The sequence below is a fragment of the Sander vitreus genome, chromosome 22, assembly GCF_031162955.1.
Source record: "Sander vitreus isolate 19-12246 chromosome 22, sanVit1, whole genome shotgun sequence".
Taxonomy (NCBI): Eukaryota; Metazoa; Chordata; class Actinopteri; order Perciformes; family Percidae; genus Sander; species Sander vitreus.
The window spans coordinates 26,026,436-26,045,406 of record NC_135876.1 but is presented as its reverse complement, the minus strand read 5'-3'; the positions used below and the strand labels follow the sequence as shown (position 1 = coordinate 26,045,406).

Sequence of the window (18,971 nt, the reverse complement as noted above, 5' to 3'; positions counted from 1 at the left end):
TCAATGTTTTTGTCACTTTTTTCATCACTTTTTCAATGTTTTTGTCATTTTTTTCCTCACTTTTTAAATTTTTTTCCTCACTTTTTTAAAATGTTTTTTTAAATGTTTTTTTTAAATGTTTTTGTCACTTTTTAAAAAATGTTTTTGTCACTTTTTATTTTTTTCTCACTTTTTTTCAATGTTTTTCATTTTTTTCAATGTTTTTGTCACTTTTTTCAATGTTTTTGTCACTTTTTTTCAATGTTTTTGTCACTTTTTTTCAATGTTTTTGTCACTTTTTTAAATGTTTTTGTCACTTTTTTTCAATGTTTTTGTTGCACTTTTTTAAAATGTTTTTGTCACTTTTTTTCAATGTTTTTGTCACTTTTTGTTGCACTTTTTTAAAATGTTTTTGTCATTTTTTTCAATGTTTTTGTCACTTTTTTAAAATGTTTTTGTCACTTTTTTTCAATGTTTTTGTCACTTTTTTTGTTTTTGTCACTTTTTTTCAATGTTTTTGTCACTTTTTTTTCGTCACTTTTTTAAAAATGTTTTTGTCACTTTTTTTATGTTTTTGTCACTTTTTTAAAATGTTTTTGTCATTTAAAAAAAAAAATGTTTTTGTCACTTTTTTTCATCACTTTTTTTCAATGTTTTTCAAACATTGTTTGGGTTGTCTTGATTATGACAACTTGACATTAATCAAAGTGACATTACCAGAAGTTGTCTTGGTCATGATAAGATGACATTAAAGTCAGAGCAGGTAAGAGAGTCATAGTGAGAGAAACAAAGTGTCTCCCCTGTTCTTCCTGACCACAGTGGGAAATCTGTAGCAGGAGAAGTTAAACCGCTCCTTGATTTCATGTTGTTTATGGGGAAGGAAACCAGGAAATGAGTCGGGGGGGGGGAGGAATGCAACGCTACCAAGCCACAGCCGAATGACGTGCGTCGGCGCGACATATTGCAGGTTTAAAAGAGGAGAGACTAAAGACAGTGACTGAAAATATTAATAGGCAGACGATCAAAACGCACGGAACATGAATATGGCTTACGCGTTCGTCCCATCCGCGCCGCTGTGGGCCCGTCTCCTTCGGGGTAAACAGGCGTGATGGCGACTTTGTACTCCGTATCCGACAGCAGTGGCTGCAGAATCAGACTGTTCTGACCGGTGGGCACCGTCCTCTGTAAGCAGAAACAAATTCAAGTTAAAGTTGAAAATTAACATTCAGGTGACAGAAGAAACAGATTGGGTCGTTCACTAATCGCAGGGTTGGTGGTTCGATCCCCTCCTGACTCCTGTCATGTCCTTTGGGCAAAATACTGAAGCCCAAATTAGGCCTTGATCGAATATTTGTTCGATGTGTAGTTACTCGATTTTGAAGGTTTTTTTTGTTTTTTTTGTTAAATGTTCACTGCAGCACATTCTCTCTCCCATACATGTGCACGCAGGTAGCTCACCTGGTGGAGCTGGCGCCCATATATAGAGGTTTTCTCCTCGATGCAGCGGCCGCAGGTTTGACTCCGACCTGCAGCCCTTTGCTGCATGTCATTCCCCTTCTCTCTCTCCCCTTTCAAGTCTAAACTGTCATATACAAATCAAGGCCTAAAATGCCCCAAAAAAAACAATCTTTGTCCATCCGTCTGTCCGTCTCCTTTGCATTCTGAGCATGTACAGTCTAGCCCGGCTCCATCCACAAACCCTCTATCCCACCCCCAAAAAAAATAATACACTTTCTCAGACGTGTCAGTCAGGCAAACACTGCAGGCCTTGACAAATCAATTTCAGCCCAGCATGATGAATAAGGCAGCAAGTTTCTAAAATGTCACAGAGCCACAAAAAGCTGAAAGAAACCACCTTCAGCTACACTCCACTCTGGAAAAGCAAACATGGTTTCATAAAGTATTTATAGGATTCAGGAACCCAATCTAGCTTTGACAGAGGCTATCTGTGCAGGGCCAGAATATTAAGTTGGATCCATCCGAGACTTTGCTTGAAGGCAAACTGCATGGGGAACACAGCCAAGTGCACGGGTGATGGAAGTCGATATCAGGTGATTATCCTAGCAAGCAATATGGCAATGTGTCCGCTGAACTGCACTTAACTGCAGCCCGACAAAAAGTCATTCCAAAATGAAACCAAACTTCAACCCTTCCCACTAACTGTAACAAGTACACAGGATGAAATTGATCTCGTATGAGACTCACATGAGTCCAGGGGGTCCAGGGAGCACTCTGGGCCAACGGTTACAGGGAATGGATGATGAGAATTACATCCAGACTTAAACAAGTATTTCACTGCCGGAAGAAAGGGTCTTTTCATTAAACTAGGCTGTCTATGCAGCAGAATGGCGCAAAAGTATTATTTTCTTTATTTGGTGCTACATGACAAGACAGAAAAAAGAAAGAAGCTGTGATATTCCCTTTCACTCTAAAGGTAGAAAACCTACAACTACCAGAATGCACTGCGCCGCACCGGACCAACAGCTCCACTGGTTGCCAGTCAAGTCACGCATCACCTACAAATCTCTCCATGGACTCTCACCACAATACCTCACAGATCTCCTCCACCCCCACACTCAAGTCACGTTCCCTGCGGTCCTCTGACAAGGACCTGCTGGACACCCCCCGCACCAGGTTGCGGACTTTTGGGGACAGGGTTTTCTCTGCCAATGCTCCCACACTCTGGAACAGTCTACCCCTCCACGTCCGCTCTGCCCCATCCCTGGCCATGTTCAAAAAGCACCTCAAAACATTTCTGCTCACTAAGTCCTTTGACCCCTAACCCCTCAAGTTATTATTTATAAACGCCTCCGCTGTTGGGCGACGTAATGCGACATTGTTCTAGGATCGGGCATCGAGTCAAATATTACGATTCCAGCAGAATCGTTTCTTTATTGGAATCGTTTGGAGGATTTGGTTTCAAATCTGATCATTGGTTCCAGATTTAACATGCGCAAGTTTTGGTTTCCGTAGCGGCCAGGCGCTTGTTGTGTTGCAGCCACGGGGCACGGTAAGCGACGCTCTAGTGAGGCTCTAGTTCCAACTCCAGCCCTCAAAGAATCGGAATTGGAATCGTTAAAATCCAAACGATGCCCAACCCTATATTGTTCTTAAATGTATGCACACCATGTTTAAGCCGCTACGGAGCTCTGCGACGCCGACTACGGTGCTCGGCATGGTGCCCCGTCAGGTCAGCGGTAGTTGGTGGTTCAGTTACCCAACAATAGGTGACTGTGAGCCGGGTACAGTGCACGGCGAGCTGCAGGTCATTTCGGCGGACATCATCCGCGAACTCCGCTCCCCGGCTTGAAAGTCCTGCGTTTTATTTATCCTACGGAGTAAACCGTGTTTTTGAAAAAAGTCCTTTTTTTTTTTGACAGCTGACCAATGACAAGCGGCGTAGCGAGACCCGTCGTTTCCATGACAAGAAGGAAAAAAATGGAGAAGGTGCCGACAGACTTGTGCTAGTGTCGGAGCACGGCGAATTATATGATATGACTCGCTTTGTTTTATCTAACGTTAGCATCAGCACCGCTCCCTCGCTCTCTGTTGGTTTATCTCGCCCTGCACGCAAATTCTTTCCCCCTACTATGGCCACGCCAAGACCCGCCCTTCAACAGCATTCACACACTACCATTGGCCAGGCATCCATGCTTACGCGAGGTAACGTAACCTGATTTGTTCAGGTCCTAACCCTAACCCCTGACCAATCGGCTATCCTAACCTTAACCACTCGAGGTCAATGCCTAACCCCAACCAATGGGGCTGCTATTGAAGGGCGGGTCTTGGCGTGGCCATAGTAGGAAAAAAGATTTGGCGCCCTACTCCACATAGCACTCTAGGATACTGTAGCAGTAGCTACACAGTCTTTTGTTGTCACAGCAACAAAAGACGCTCTGGGCTGATTTTTTGAAACCAAAAATGCTGCCAGCTTTTTTAACTACAAAGGCGCCCTAGTCAACTTTTCTTGTCAAAAAAAGGCACCAAATGGCCTAAAATGCGAGGAAAGGAAGCATTGGATTGTTTTTGGCCATTTTTGCCTTTAAATCGATTGGACAGCTGTAGACAGAAAAAGGGCGGAGAGAGCGAGAGCGGTAAGACATGCAGCAAAGGGCCACAGGTCGGAATCGAGCCCTGGGCCACTGCGGCAAGGACTGAGCCTTGGTACGCGGGGCGCACGCTCTCCCGGGTGAGCTACCGGGGCGCTCGGGAAACGCGGATGCAATTTAACCACCTGTAGCCTGAATGAAACACGGGAAACAGACCCAAACTGGTCACAAAATCGACTGAAAGGCGTCAAAGGTCTGCGATCGGGAGCGTGGATGATATGAAGGAGGACAAAATAAACTTGAAGACAGGAGTTGGATTCTTTGCCAGAGTTGTAGAAAGAAAATCTGTGACAGAAGGAAAACCTGAAACTTTTTCATCTTCTCTAGATGTTTTTTTTTTTTTTTACCTCCCGGAATAACACGTTGCTGAGCAATATTAGCCGAAATTATGTTTACACACAGCGGAATTGCACTTGGTGTCCTGCAGCTTTTGGTTTTATTGGGGCACTGAACGAAGCAGTCCGGGGAAATAACGGAGCCCCCCCCCCCCGAGTTCAGCATCACAACTGTGTGTGGACAGATGGCTGCAGAGTGGAGTCGCCCAGCGGCTGGCGAGGCAGCAACTGAGACATATGAATGGGCATAACCATTAAAAGGGTAATTTCTGTCGTTTTCAATCTGGACCCTATTTTCCCATGCGACTTATGAACAAAAACCTTTGAAATTGGTTTCAAGTTTTTAACGTGAGTGCTGTAACTGGGCGAAAACCCAATTTGTGGCCACTAAAAGTGCTGTTTTTGCCACTGACAGGCTCAGATTATTATTCTTATTGTCTGACAACATTATGGGAAGGATCCCTACAGAGATAGACCTTTTTGTTAGAGCACTGTGTTTCCTCTATGTTGATTTTACCGTGGCGGCCCGCCCATCAGAAAATGGGCAGACGCACAACAGGGTTTCCGCTATGTACACCGCGCCTTCAGCTGTTTATGAAAAGTCATAAAGTCGCGATTACACGACTCTGCAGAGCCGTCTGCTCCGCTGAACTCAAGCCAACTGTCATCCGCTCTCTCTCTCCCCTTTAGGGTGAGCAACTGGAACAGTGACAGGACGTCATCACTCGCAAAGTCATGGCAACCAAATAAACAACAGGGCGAGTACTACTTGTCACTCAATCTTAGGCAAAGTGACAAACAGCGACGAAAGCCGCGACATGAAATCCGCACTGACGCGGGTCCCGTGAAATATGACAGCTACAGTTCATTAAAAAAATAGCGTTGGGCACACTGACTTCACACACTGTGAATTTACTGTTTATCAGACCCCAGATGAGACGAGAAGCTAACGGTAGCTAACGGTAGCGAACGCTGCGGTCCCTCTGCCTCTGACTCCCCGCTGCAGGAGACGCTGTAATCCTCTGAGACGCTGTATTAACGTTACTGATTTAAAACCGTTTTCCAGGTTAGTGGGGGTGCATACCGCTCAAAACCAACATGAAAAACGTAGCTAGTAACGTTCACTCTGTCACTACACTTTCAGGTAACAGCACCCTACGGTACCGTCTATTTGCTGGATGGTTTCAAGCTAACGGTCAGTAGCTAACATTAGCAGATAAGCCCGCTGACAGCAACGTTATTGTTCATATTTTGGTACAATGTTTCTGACCGTAGTAGTGGTCATAGTGACTGAAAGTGTGATGTGAGATGCTAAAAAGAAATGACACGCTGTTTTCACGTAACGTTACTTTTTGACGTTCTACACACCTATCACATCTAAAATCGCCATCTCTAAACCCGCCAGACTCCATGTAAATAAACAGTACTTTAAGCGTGTATAGAGCCAGCATGTTATCCCATGTTAATGGGTGAATTAAGGGTTTTATTTCAACCAAACCAGAGTGGTGATTGTTGGAACAGCGGAAAGACGAACCAAGACGGCTTTTGAGAGTTGTATTTAGTTCCTGTCAACTTTGAATAAAGTGTGTTTTTACGATGATAAAATGACAGGTTATTTAAATAGAGTCTGGTGGCGATACTATTGCAGTGTTCAAAAGGTTAATAGGAAACTTTGCTCGATTTGTATGAATGCGCATAGCGATTTCGGGGGCAGTTTCATATTAAAACAATATCTCTGTAGGGATCCTTTTCTTAAAATAATAATCCGAGCCTGTCAGTGGCAAAAACAGCACTTTTAGTGGACGCAATCTGACGGTGCGCAAAAGAGAACTGTCAGGCGTATCTGACACCAAATGAAAGATGCAAATGCTGGAAAAAGTCTGTACAATCTGCACTGCATCAATCACCGATGTGTGTGACAGGTGCGTTCATCAGCGAGTTGTTTTGGCAGAGATGGAAATTTAAATGGAAGTTTTTTTTCAGATAAATGATTTGAGTTGTCTAACGAGACAACGTGGAGCGGCTGGTCGACATTTTCAGGGATAACAGCAGTCAAGAGACGACGAACCACAGACTGCTGTGTGAACATAACAACTGTTCTCTCCCTCTCCAGACGGCTCATCAGAGGAACAGAGAAATAAACGTTCCAAAAGAGAAAGTTTTGGACTTTGGGAGAACTATGGCAACTGTGTTGATGAAAAACTCTTCAACATTAGTTTGTTTTTGAACCCTTGTGCTGTCTTCCCGTCGACCCCTAAACGTGTCTGTTTTTCTAGGTCAAAATTTTTGTATTATTTTATTTTACTATTTATTTTTTTTCAGTATTTTTGGCCGTCTTTTTCGACACTGTTTCCGCTTTTCACCTGATGTCACTTTTTTTCTTCATTTTTTTGTCACTTTTCCCGATGTTTTTGGCACTTTTTTCAACGTTTTTTGGGATTTCTTTTACATTTTTTTTCTCACTTTCCCTCTGATGTTTTTGTAGATTTTTTTTCTGCTTTTAAAGGGAATGGGAGATGATCTCTGATTCGTTTACTGCATGTTACGCCCAAAACACACCTCTGATTAATGAAGACACTAAGCAAACGTACTTTAGTTACGGGTTGTACTAAGTACAACCCTTTTTTAACGCCGCCAAACTAGCAAAGGATTCTTACACGCCCTAAACACTCCTGCACCAGGCGCTCCACGCCGTGCACTTAGATCGTTAAAATAGGGCCCAAAGTGGGATAACTGCCATCCAGAAATATATATATATTTTTTTTTTTTTGCTTTTTAATGGCTGGTGTCCCTGCCTTGGCAGCAACAAACAACAGAGTGAAACTTGCTTTGAACAAAGCCTGAGAGGAACCCTGCCAGCTTCTTCCCTCAGCAGATAGACATCTAAAGGGTTGCTGTTGAGCGCTGCACTTGGTGATTCAGGACCTGACCGGATTGCCAAACAGAGCCCACAGCTGTTCGCACTTTGATAAGACTCTCGTTTAGCAAGCCACTGGTGCGAGCAGCTGGCAGCTCTTTATTGTCAGGATGAAAAGGCTGATGTGGGACCTGTGGCCAGAGTCACCCGCAGAGACACACACAGACACTCGGGCTGCACAGTGTTATCACTTTGTTTTTATCGTTATTGCGATATCAACTGCTGCGATATACACATCGCAAAAGGCTGCGACATAACGCCATAGACACTCAGAGATTTTTTTCTGTTAGTTGATAGAAAATGTCAGTGGAAAACTGCACATTATAATTTAACGGTTCAATTCAATGTGTTCAGTTTGTTCAATAAGATGTACACACACACACACACACACAGAGACAGACACACACACACACACACACACACACAGAGACACACACACACACAGACAGACACACACACACACACACACACAGAGAGACAGACAGACACACACACACACACACAGAGAGACAGACAGACACACACACACACACACACAGACAGACACACACACAGAGACAGACAGACACACACAGAGACAGACAGACACACACAGAGACAGACAGACACACACAGACAGTCAGACAGACACACACAGACAGACAGACAGACACACACAGAGACAGACAGACAGACACACACACACAGACACACACACACAGAGACAGACAGACAGACACACACACAGAGACAGACAGACACACACAGACAGACAGACACACACACACAGAGATGGTCACACACACAGAGACAGACAGACAGACATACACACACACAGAGACAGACAGACACACATAGACAGACAGACACACACACTCGATGTCTATATATCGATATATTGCCCTAATGTGAACAGCCCAAAACAATAAAATCTGATCTGAGCACTAAAGATTGCAGTGTGAACGTAACTTAAGCTAAATCACCAAAGCAAAAACAGACTTAAAAACATATTAAATATCACCTCTCGTTGCCATTTTATATCAAAATGTTTTATCCGAGCGAGGGCAGACATGCAAACCTCCCTCAGTCTCGCGTTACAAAGCAAACGCCGTCCTTTGTTCTTGTCCCGTCTCACCTGCTCCTCCGCTCGGTCTCCCTTGGCGCTGATGTAGCTCAGCCGATAATGTCGGACGTTCCTCGAGTCCCCGGGCTGCCAGGCCACCCGCATGCTGTAGGTGGTTTCCTCGTCGATCCTCAAGTTCCTCACCCCGAAACGAGGAGCTGGAGGATCAGAGAGAGTAAAAACAATCACACTGCAGCAGTGGTGTAGTCTACGGCAGGGGGTCTTCAACGGTTTTTAGGCCAGGGGCCCTTGAGCTGAAAGAGAGACAGAGTAGCGACGTTCCATTTTGTGATGTTTGAACAAAGCCCCTGTCGTCCGTTTTAATTGGCATCATAAATTGTAACACTGTTCTCCTCCCTGAAAGATTTATCTGCGTGAACCAACCCTGACCCAATCCTCCTTTCCTCTGATGCCCGTTTCTTATCTTTCTACTCTCACGGTATTAAAGTGAACGGAGCGACTGTTAGAAAATGTACAGTATATGGCCTTGTGTGTTAGAACTTTGCATAGTAAACACGATCAGTCCGCATTCAGTAAAGGCAACGTGTCTGACCCCTTCTTTGACAGAAATCTATGCATTCGCCTGTCATTTCGGACAATTTGGTAAACAAAAATGTATTATGCTTGAGTGAATGTAACCCCAATTAACAGAACTGGTTAAACTGGACGGTAAAACTGAGAGAAAACGCTCCTAATCAAGTTTAGGGTCTGCTTGTTTGACGGTTTTCTGGAAAATTCTTCTTAAAAGCATTAAGAGAGCATGTGAATGGTGTGTTTTCTTCTTTCATTTGGGCACTGGGGATTCTAAAACCTCTTTTGGGGGGGTCGCCAACAGTTCTTCTATGCAGGAGAAACCACATACAGAGTGAAACGTCCTAATCCAAAATGTCATTTCTTGTATTATTTTGTTTTGTATGCACGTGTGTGTTGTGCTTCATGGATGGTTTTTATTGTTTTATTCATCATCATCATCATCATCAACCTTTTATTCCAGACTCAAAGTCCATTCAGAAGACACAGACATGACATACAACATACATTAAAAAGAGAAACATACACAAAGAAATAAAAACAAAAGAAACAATACTGCATTTCTATAAAAGACACTTATACTAGTGTTTCCATAGTGATGATTGGTATCATATGGCACTAAACCTAGGATTTACTAACAGCATATCAATGCTGTTCTGGGAGACGTTCAGGCGACAAATGAGTTTGTAGATCAGACTCCTCAGTAGTGCCTGGAAGCTGCTGACCCCTGCATTACAAAACAGGCCACCTGCACTAGAGCACCTGGGTTTGTTGAGTTATGTTTGCCTATTATCATTACGTTCATGTTTTTATTCATGCACTTTCCTCCCGTTTGACTAATGTTGCACCGTGACGTCACTGTGTCCATGTTCAGACACCGTTCGTTGTAACATTCGGAGCTGTTGGGCCATGTTCGGACACATCCGGTCTGAAGTAGTTTTCTGTCTTTTATATGGTGCTTTTCCTGAACGATCGCCCCCCTCGAAGTGCAAACAGAAAGTATTTACACACATCTAAGAATCTACGCGTGAACTTTCATACATGCACGTGGACATTTACATGTCTAATTAGTGTACAAAAGGGACTTTGATGAGAGAAAGCAGGAGGAAAGGCTTGGGCGACGCTCAGGTGGCGGAATAACTTTACATTCAAAGTGGGAATGAAGGAGCTTTTACTGCATCGTTTAGAGATTTGAAGTACGGACCCGGATGTGTTGGCAGCATCGACGTTCATTTGGGCGACTTTTCAGTACGGTTAATACCGCGAAAAACCATCAGCGCCCAGTGAGTTTTTACAGCGGGGATTGTAGACATGTTTTATTAACAAAATGTTGAGTTTATTTATTAACAAAAGAGCTGTGTTAGTCATTGAGGAAGTGGTTAAAAATCACTCCGGGGGACCTCTGATGCACAGAAAGTTAAGCTGAAGTCATAAGTAGTTTGGCCCCGACCTTGGCGTGTGCGTTTCTGTCTAAAAAACAAGAAGACACCCCCTTGTGAGGACAGGATAAAAACTTGAGGGGGAGAACAGATCGGAGTTCATTTTCAGACGAGATCTTGGTGGACCATCTCTGATTTAATGTCTGTCGCTAGGGAAACTTAGATGCTGTTTGTGAACCCACAATTGTGTGTAACCTCTTATGCTGGACTCTGTAAACTTTGCTTAACTGAACTCTTCGTCTCGGGGGTGGGGGGGGTCCGAGTATGGCTAAGGGTAGCACACGGCTAATTCACCAGTGTTAGCTTTCTGTTGCCAGCTCTTGTAAAAACAACGCTAAAGTAAATAGTTACAACGATATACCGTTAAGCTAAGAAGTCACAGGCCTGCTTTAGTTTGACACCATTAAATTAACTGAAAACATTACAAGGTGATTTATATTTCAACAGATAAGATGTATCGTTAGCCAAAATGTGTCCGAGTGTGGACCCGTTACAGCACCTTGTAACCTTGTAACGCTTTATGAATAAAGTTTACTTACTTACTTACTGGAAGAGAGGTGGAGAGAAACAAACAGAATACGTCACAACGGCTGGAATATCACATATTTACCTGCTGTGGTGACGGTCGTCGTGGGCACCGCTGTCGTTCTTTTTACTGAAAATGAAACAAAAACATTTAATTTTATCTGCTCGACAATTCTTAGGAGATTAATAAAGAGTTAAAGGATCTTCTGATGTTTGTTTCAATCTGGAAAATGTTTTCCTCCGAGTGGTTTACAGACTGGTTTAAGATTATATAACATAAAGACAGATTACAGACTGGCAAAGCAGCAAACGTTTATCTCATTTGTTTTTTATATTTTTGTTTATTTAACAGGGACAACAGACAGTCGTTGGCTAGAGATGCTGCCGAATACCGACCCCAGTATCTGAAAAGCCTCCCATACCGCCTAAAATGCTGGTATCAGTATCAGCGAGTACTGCACCGATCTTAAAGGCCAATTCCGGCGCAAAACAAACCTAGGGGTTAATAACAGATGTGTACCCACTCGATCGTTCTCTGGGACATGCTTTCACGCTAATCGAATGTTTTTGTAGCTTGAAACAAGCTACAAAAAAAAGCTGATTAGCTTACAACGCTAGTAATCTAAACGTAGCAGTGTGAAAATCCTTATGGAGAAAATGAACAGGCGTTTCACTACCAGAACCACACTGTTGAGCTCTATTATCTGCAGTGGTTAAGAGTGATGGAATTGAACAGCGTCCAGACGTTGCAATAAGGTTTCATTTACCGGTGGACTCTACGAGGACCACCTCGTCGCTCTCGACCTCGTTCATGTAGATGGCAGCGAGGAGGACTTCGTACTCCGTGACGGGGCTCAGTCCTTTTATCAGGTAGGTGTTAATGTTTCCGTTCACCAGAACCTGAAACAGAAAGGAAGAAAGAAAGGGAGAAAGAGGGACGGATGTTGTTTGTCTTAGACGAGCAGATGTACGGCTGATACAGAAAATCAGAGGAGGTAAACTCAACTGAATCGGTTCACAATACGTTTTTATGTCTTGAGTTAAAGCTGCAGTGCGTAGTTTCTGTCGCCCCCATGAGGAATTCTAAGTAATGACAACAAAACTGTCGCTGTGTCCGCACGATACAAGCCTTCCGTGATAACGCACGTGCCACCACCCCTCCCACGCAGTTGCTAGTAGCCAAGGAGGACACGGAGGATTAAAAAAAACATGGACTCTTCAGAAGAGGTCGTTATCTTCACTAGAGTAGTAGTAGTAGAAAGTCAGCGGATGCCACAATCTTCTGAACACAGTCCTACTGAGACATACAGAGAGAGCTGTGTGGAGCTGATAGTCTTCATTAGCTTCGTAGCAACTCATTTGGCGACGGCTCGACTGTAAAAGCGCACACTAGGTAGTGTACCTTTTCTGTTAAGTTTAAGGACATTACTGGTAATCCATAAATGGAAGGTTTCTGAAGTTTTTCCCAATTTATGTCCCTTTTTTCGACGTTTTTGTCACTTACCTTTTCTTACGTTTTCGTAACTTGTCGCTTTTTCGAAGTTTTTGTCACTTTAATTTGCGAAGTTTGCGTAACATTTGTGTCTTTTTTGAAAGTTTTGTCACTTTTTTTTCAACATTTTTGAAGCTTTCCTCAACGTTTGGTTGTCAAAAGTGACAAAAAGAGACAAAGGTTACGCAAGTGTCGCAAAAAAGTGATAAAAACTTAGAAAAGTGACAAAAAGTAAATGAAAAAAAATAATTAAAAAAACAAAAGAAAGGCGACAAGTTACGAAAACGTGGCAAAAAAGGTCAATAAAAGTGACAACATATCAAAACAAACATTGAAAAAAGTAACTAAAATGTTGAAATACTCACAAAAACATCCAAAAAAGTGACAAAAAGGTCGAAATAAGTGAAAAAAAGTGACAAAAACATCGAAAACTGACAAAAAGGTAGAATTGTTCTTTACAAATATGTCAAAATAAACGACAAAAACACCGAAAGTCTATCTAAATCAGATATCTGGCGTATTAAGTCTGAGGTGATGGTGCTCTACTGGAAAACAGTGGATAGCTCTCTTGAAGTTATCACCCCAAGTGAAGGAGTTCAAGTGTCTCAGGATCTCAAGATTGAGGACAAATAATGAAAACTGATGCTGAAGGGAAAGAGCAACTGCACTCTGAATCTCTCTTCAGGTCGCACACTGTTTGGTAGTGAGCAAAAGAATGAGATGATACAAGCCACCAAAAGGAGTTTATCTAGCGGATGTGCAGCCTCTTGTAACTGCAACCTGGACAAATGTCAAAGGATTTCATTCTCTGATTTTGTTTGTTTAACAGTCAGTCAGTCTGACACTGCAAACCTTCAGCTAATGCAATTCAAGCAAAGTCAACTTTGAAAAAAGGGGGGACTTTTCTGAACTTGGGGAAGAAATCAGGCACACGCATGCACACACACACACACACACACACACACACACACACACACACACACCTCTTCGCTGTCCCCTCCATCGGTGGGCATCCAGGTGAGTCGGTACATCACCACATCAGAGGCTGGGTGTTGCCATGACACCCTGAAGCTGTCTGTGGAGATGTCACTGCTCTTCAGATCTGGCGGGTCGGGGACGGTTTCTACACACACACACACACGTATGGTTACTATTGTAACAATAAACCTGAAAGCTTATGTTGTGTCTGTGTCTAAAACGTTGGAAAAGCTAGATCAGATAACAAATAAGGCTCGGTTGGCAGCAAATGTGCACCTAAACCTTATAATGGCGGGTAAAACAAAGTAGTTCCTACTTGTGGTGAAGCTTTCAGTCGCGGCCTCAGCTTGTCCCTCATCGTAGATGGCAAAGACCCCGACTGTGTACTCCGTCAGCGAGGTCAGGTTTCTTAGCAACCAGGTTGTCACAAGGCCAACATCCACCTGCAGGCACAGGACCAAAACAACCATGAAGTGGATTTTAATCTATCCTCAGTGGTTTGGTTTGACAAAAACGTGCAGCCTGGATGGTGTCCAGATGTTCTGGGCCGTCACAGTGAAGAAAAACTCTGTTGGCATGGGAGCGTGGGTTAACCCTTGACTCTGTCTCAACCCCTCGAAGTCTCGGTCTTGTCTCGGTCTCAACCCCTCAAAGTCTCCGTCTCAACCCCTCGAAGTCTTGGTCTTGTCTCGGTCTCAACCCCTCAAAGTCTCCGTCTCAACCCCTCGAAGTCTTGGTCTTGTCTCGGTCTCAACCCCTCAAAGTCTTGGTCTTGTCTCGGTCTCAACCCCTCAAAGTCTCTGTCTTGTCGTCTCAACCCCTCAAAGTCTTGGTCTCAATCCCTCGAAGTCTTGGTCTTGTCTCGGTCTCAACCCCTCAAAGTCTCCGTCTCAACCCCTCGAAGTCTTGGTCTTGTCTCGTTCTCAATACCTCAAAGTCTCTGTCTTGTCTCCGTCTCAACCCCTCGAAGTCTCGGTCTTGTCTCTGTCTCAACCCCTCAAAGTCTCTGTCTTGTCTTGGTCTCAACCCCTCAAAGTCTTGGTCTTGTCTCGGTCTCAACCCCTCAAAGTCTCTGTCTTGTCTCGGTCTCAACTCCTCAAAGTCTTGGTCTCAACCCCTCGAAGTCTTGGTCTTGTCTTGGACTCGGTAAACTCTGCTCTTGGTCTCGGTTTAGGTAGTCTTGACTACAACACTGCCTCTGTCTGAGACTTTGATTTGTTTCTTAACCTTGATGTCCGCAATGATCCTCTCACCTCATTGGTCTGAACTCCGTTGGTCTTGACGTACATGATGCGGTAGCCTTTGGCCTTCCTGGAGGCAGAGTCCCACGTGAGCCGGGCGGAGCTGTGGTCCACGTCGGCGAAACGCAGGTTCCTCGCCGGGGTCAGCGGTACTGAGGTGGGAGGAGATTAGACCAAAAGCAACTGTTAGGACACGTAGTAAACTTCCATATCTATGCGAAGAACTGTATCTATATTTAAGTTTTACTGCACTCTGCTCTGAAAGTGTGGAAACCCTGGAAGGTGACGACGGTCAACTGAACACAGGACGCTTGTTTACCAGCTGCTCTGTGTTTGGTGCTGCTCCAACACTGGATTTATCAGTTTGTAGGTTTGTGTTAATGATTATTGTTCTAAAGGGTTAGGAACTAACCAAACAAACTAACCGATGGAGCCGCGGTAGACCAGCAACTCCCGTGTTCTGCCAGGTAAAATGACTGTTTTTGACAAAGTTTTGAAGACAATTTGGATGGTGCAACAAGGCAGGTCTGCTTGGTTCTTTCGAGGAATGATTGTAAAGATTTAGAAAGAATATGTTTACGGCATTTCCTCACTAACTGGGACATTTTGGGACCGATTGGTGGGATTGCTGTGGACGAAGTACACACGGAGATACACTGGTAAAAGCCAATGAGGTTTAACCATATGTGTCAGCTAATTTAAATACCAGTAGCTCACATTACTGTATTGTGTCAAATGGGGGGTGCAAATGTTCCACCAAAACAAGTTCCTTCCCGAGCCACCGTCGCTGCGTCCGGAGCTCAGCACCGCACAGAATGCATCTGTGGTGTAGCCAGACCTTTGAACCTATGAAATATCCCTTTAATCTGATGATAGAAAACAGAAACAAGACGGTAATTATAACAACAGAAACGCTGGCTGCCAAAGAGCTGCAGTTATAAAGGGGGTCAAAGTTTAGTTGAGTTAGGACTTTGTAAGTGGTTTCACACACGCTCACACTTACACTCATGGGGGTCTGAACCACGTTATTGGACTTCTCAATTTTAATTATAAAGTGGACAGACCCTCACTACAACGCTCAGTCTCCCTCAGGCTCTGCCTTGACTTCCTTCCCAATCCTCAGGAGGTATTGCAAAGGTTAAAAAAAGCCTCTTACCCTCACTTTCCCTCGGAAACTGGGGGATTACTGATCTGTTTTCTTTTTCCTTTTATCCTGAGCGTACTCGCCATTGTTTCACCTCAATTATACCCGGGGTCGGAATAAAGACAAAGCAGCAGAGAGAGAGCGAGAGAGACAGACAGACAGAGAGAGACTGCATCTGCTATTATAGTAGGTCGAGCCAGGGTCAGCACAGGAATGAGGAGGATGGGAAATTAAAAAGTTTAGAGATAGGCAAGTCTCCAAAGTTTCTAAATGTGTCCATATAAAAAAAATCCACCAAATGAAACTGCCCATTCAGGAACTGTTCTACAATGTTTAAGACGCTTTTCCAATGTGCAAAAACAAGATCTTTGGTTGTTTTTTTCTAACAATGATTCTATTACAATGTTTTATTCTTTAATTAAAGTATGGACGAATGCAGTGTTCCAGACCACTGAGTATAAGTGTCCCCAGTTTAAAAAAGCAACCGAGCCAATCAGAGCTTTGTAGGCTGTTAGCAAGGGCGTAGCAGACAGGAGGGCACCCTCTGTCCCCCCACACTTACAGGTCCGAGTTGATTTGAACGCACCATAAGTAGGTGAGTGTGCATGTTACTCAGGGTGCTTCCCCCCTCCCACACAAACACACACGCCACCCCACACAGATATATTTACAGCACCCCCTTCCACAAAATACTTCCAACGTCCCTGTGAGCAATATATTCAAATGTGAATGATGTATTATGTTTTTGCATATTGAGTACACATACTTGGTTTATTGGCATGCTCCGCCTCCGTGTGGCCAGTTAAAATGTTAGCAGGTCTCCCATTGGGCAAGATGTGGCAGTAAAACAGTATGGAGCGGCTTACTGAAATGTCGAGGCTTCCATCAATCATAAATGACATGTAGGCTAGTTGGAATCCGTGATTTGGAGAGACAAACGAGAGGGGATCTTTCAATAAAAATCCTCCTGCTGAACAATCTGTCCCCCTCGCTTCTGAAAGCACGGCTATGCCCCTTGGCTGTTCATCCTCTTGTGCCAGAGCCAGAAAAAGAGCTTAGATGAGAATGAAGCAGGAATAAAGTTTGCTGCGAGTCCACAAATCTACACATTTCTTTAAATGGCGTGACAAACACCAAGTTAACCAAACACTAGTCTATATCTTTGACGTTCCACTTCCGGGGTTGCTCCGGTGCCGCAGGAAATTCCGCCAGATGCATGTCTTTTCAAGCGATGTCCGTCCCCTTCCGCTTTCTTTGTGTTGCCGTTCTAACCTCCGGTGGATTTCTGAGGACTATGGTTAACTGCTCCTCAGATCTCTGCAGGGTAAATCCAGACAGCTAGCTAGACTTCTGTCCATCTGTCCAATCTGAGTTTTCTATTGGACGACTAAAACTACTTTTGAATGTACACGTTCCACCAAAACAAGCTCCTTCCAGAGGCTATTGTGCAGAGGCACCGCGGCTCCGTGCGGAGCTTAGCCCCGCCCCAAGACGATTGTGATTGGTTTAAAGAAATGGCAATAAACCAGAGCACGTTGTTCTCCCATCCCAGAACACTGTGTGTACTAGCCAGACCTCCACAGTGCGGAGGAGGGTCTGGCAAAGCGAGACTAACCAAACACTTCCGAAAGAGTAAGACTGAATGAATGAATGAAGGAATACGTTTATTGGTCGTAACCAAAGGGTAGGGTCAGAAGCTTCAGCTTATAGAAGCCCCCCCCCCTCTCACATTTTTTAAGAGTAACAAATTGGCAAGGAAAAAACATTTACAAGATGAGAAAGATAACAAGAAATTATACCAAAAAAAAACTAAAGAACATATACACTTACCCAGATAACTTTCTACATACATGCATACATAGTGTGTTTGCATATGCATGCATACACTTACCTACATATATACACGTCTACATTAGAGGTGTTGAAATTAATCAAATAATGGATGCATCGAGACGTGGACGATGCTGCATCGATAATCGGCCGGGCCATAATTGATTATTTCTGTTTACACTTTAATGCAGGCCTAACAACCTTTCTGTTTACATATTCGGTTATGTTTTGCACATTCAGGAAGTGCTCAGTGCTGTAGTTGTATGTATCCAGTTTATTTAGTATCAGAGCAGTGCAGAATGTTATGAATGCTATGAATTAAATATCCTATATGAATATTTAATAGTAAAAATGTATTTGACGCATCGTGACGCATCGAGATATCGAATCACTGACATGATAATTGTAATCGGGAGATCAGTGAAGATTCACACCTCTAGCCTACATATACCCATAAGGGTGAAAGATGGATTAAAAATGATTTGATCATTAGACTAATAAAAAACAAAAGACTGACCATCTAAAAGTGGATATATTTCTCCATTTAGTAAGCTCTTATGATCTCCTGTAAACAACACATAACTGCTTGTCGTTATCAGAGCCAACAACAACAAGCTGTGTTTTATTTTTTGTACCGAGGTCCTTCCCTATGCAGCTGTGGTGGCCTCTTTTCACCGCGGCCATCATTAATGCTCATTCTGTCTCAATAATGACAGAAAAACAAACAACAGTTGAATAACTGGATGAAATGAGGGACGAGGGGCGTCTGAAGGCAGAGAGACCGGGGGGGGGGGGCTGAGTCGTTATGAACAAACACACTGAGTGAAGAGCACATTAGACACTGAAATGTCCCGCATGTCAGAAAACAAGAAACGGGGGAAAACATTGGGACCACCGGCTTGATGATCAGTGCAGCGCAGACAACCACAAACCTGAACTAAAAATAATTTAGTTTTTAATAAATGTCCTAACGCTGATAAAATACAAACCATCAGGCACCCCCTTCTTCACTCTTGGCGTAATCACTGCAAAAGCAGATTTGACTGCCAGGAGCAATTCACGTGGATATTTTCTAGCACTTAACGAGCGAAAGATTAAATACACATCAGCAGAAATAAACACTTATCTTAATCGATGACTGAACGCAGTAGCGATGTCAGAACGGCGGCGTGAAGCCCTACTTGCAGAGATGAAGGAAATGAAAAGTAATTTAAGAGAGACGTCGACTCGGCCCAAAAAACAGCCGCCGCAGTCTCCCTCAGACAGCCGCCGGCGTCCTTATCTGCCCTGCATTCAAAAGCCCTACACGCATCATAAAAGACAAAAACAGGCCCTGGCTTAAAGCCGCA

General features: G+C 43.7%; 1 protein-coding gene across 7 annotated transcripts in view; it reads right to left on the bottom strand.

Moving 5' to 3' along the window:
• LOC144537385 (collagen alpha-1(XIV) chain-like) overlaps positions 1-18,971 on the bottom strand; it is a 223,784-nt gene that overhangs the window by 101,266 nt on the left and 103,547 nt on the right. For all 7 annotated transcript variants that reach the window (XM_078281063.1, XM_078281065.1, XM_078281064.1 and 4 more), the window contains 7 exons: positions 14,661-14,800; positions 13,724-13,850; positions 13,413-13,552; positions 11,705-11,837; positions 11,023-11,067; positions 8,455-8,600; positions 1,032-1,161 (listed from right to left, as the gene is read on the bottom strand). In XM_078281063.1, coding sequence (XP_078137189.1) covers positions 1,032-1,161; positions 8,455-8,600; positions 11,023-11,067; positions 11,705-11,837; positions 13,413-13,552; positions 13,724-13,850; positions 14,661-14,800 — 861 coding nt within the window. The remainder of the gene's footprint in view (positions 1-1,031; positions 1,162-8,454; positions 8,601-11,022; positions 11,068-11,704; positions 11,838-13,412; positions 13,553-13,723; positions 13,851-14,660; positions 14,801-18,971) is intronic.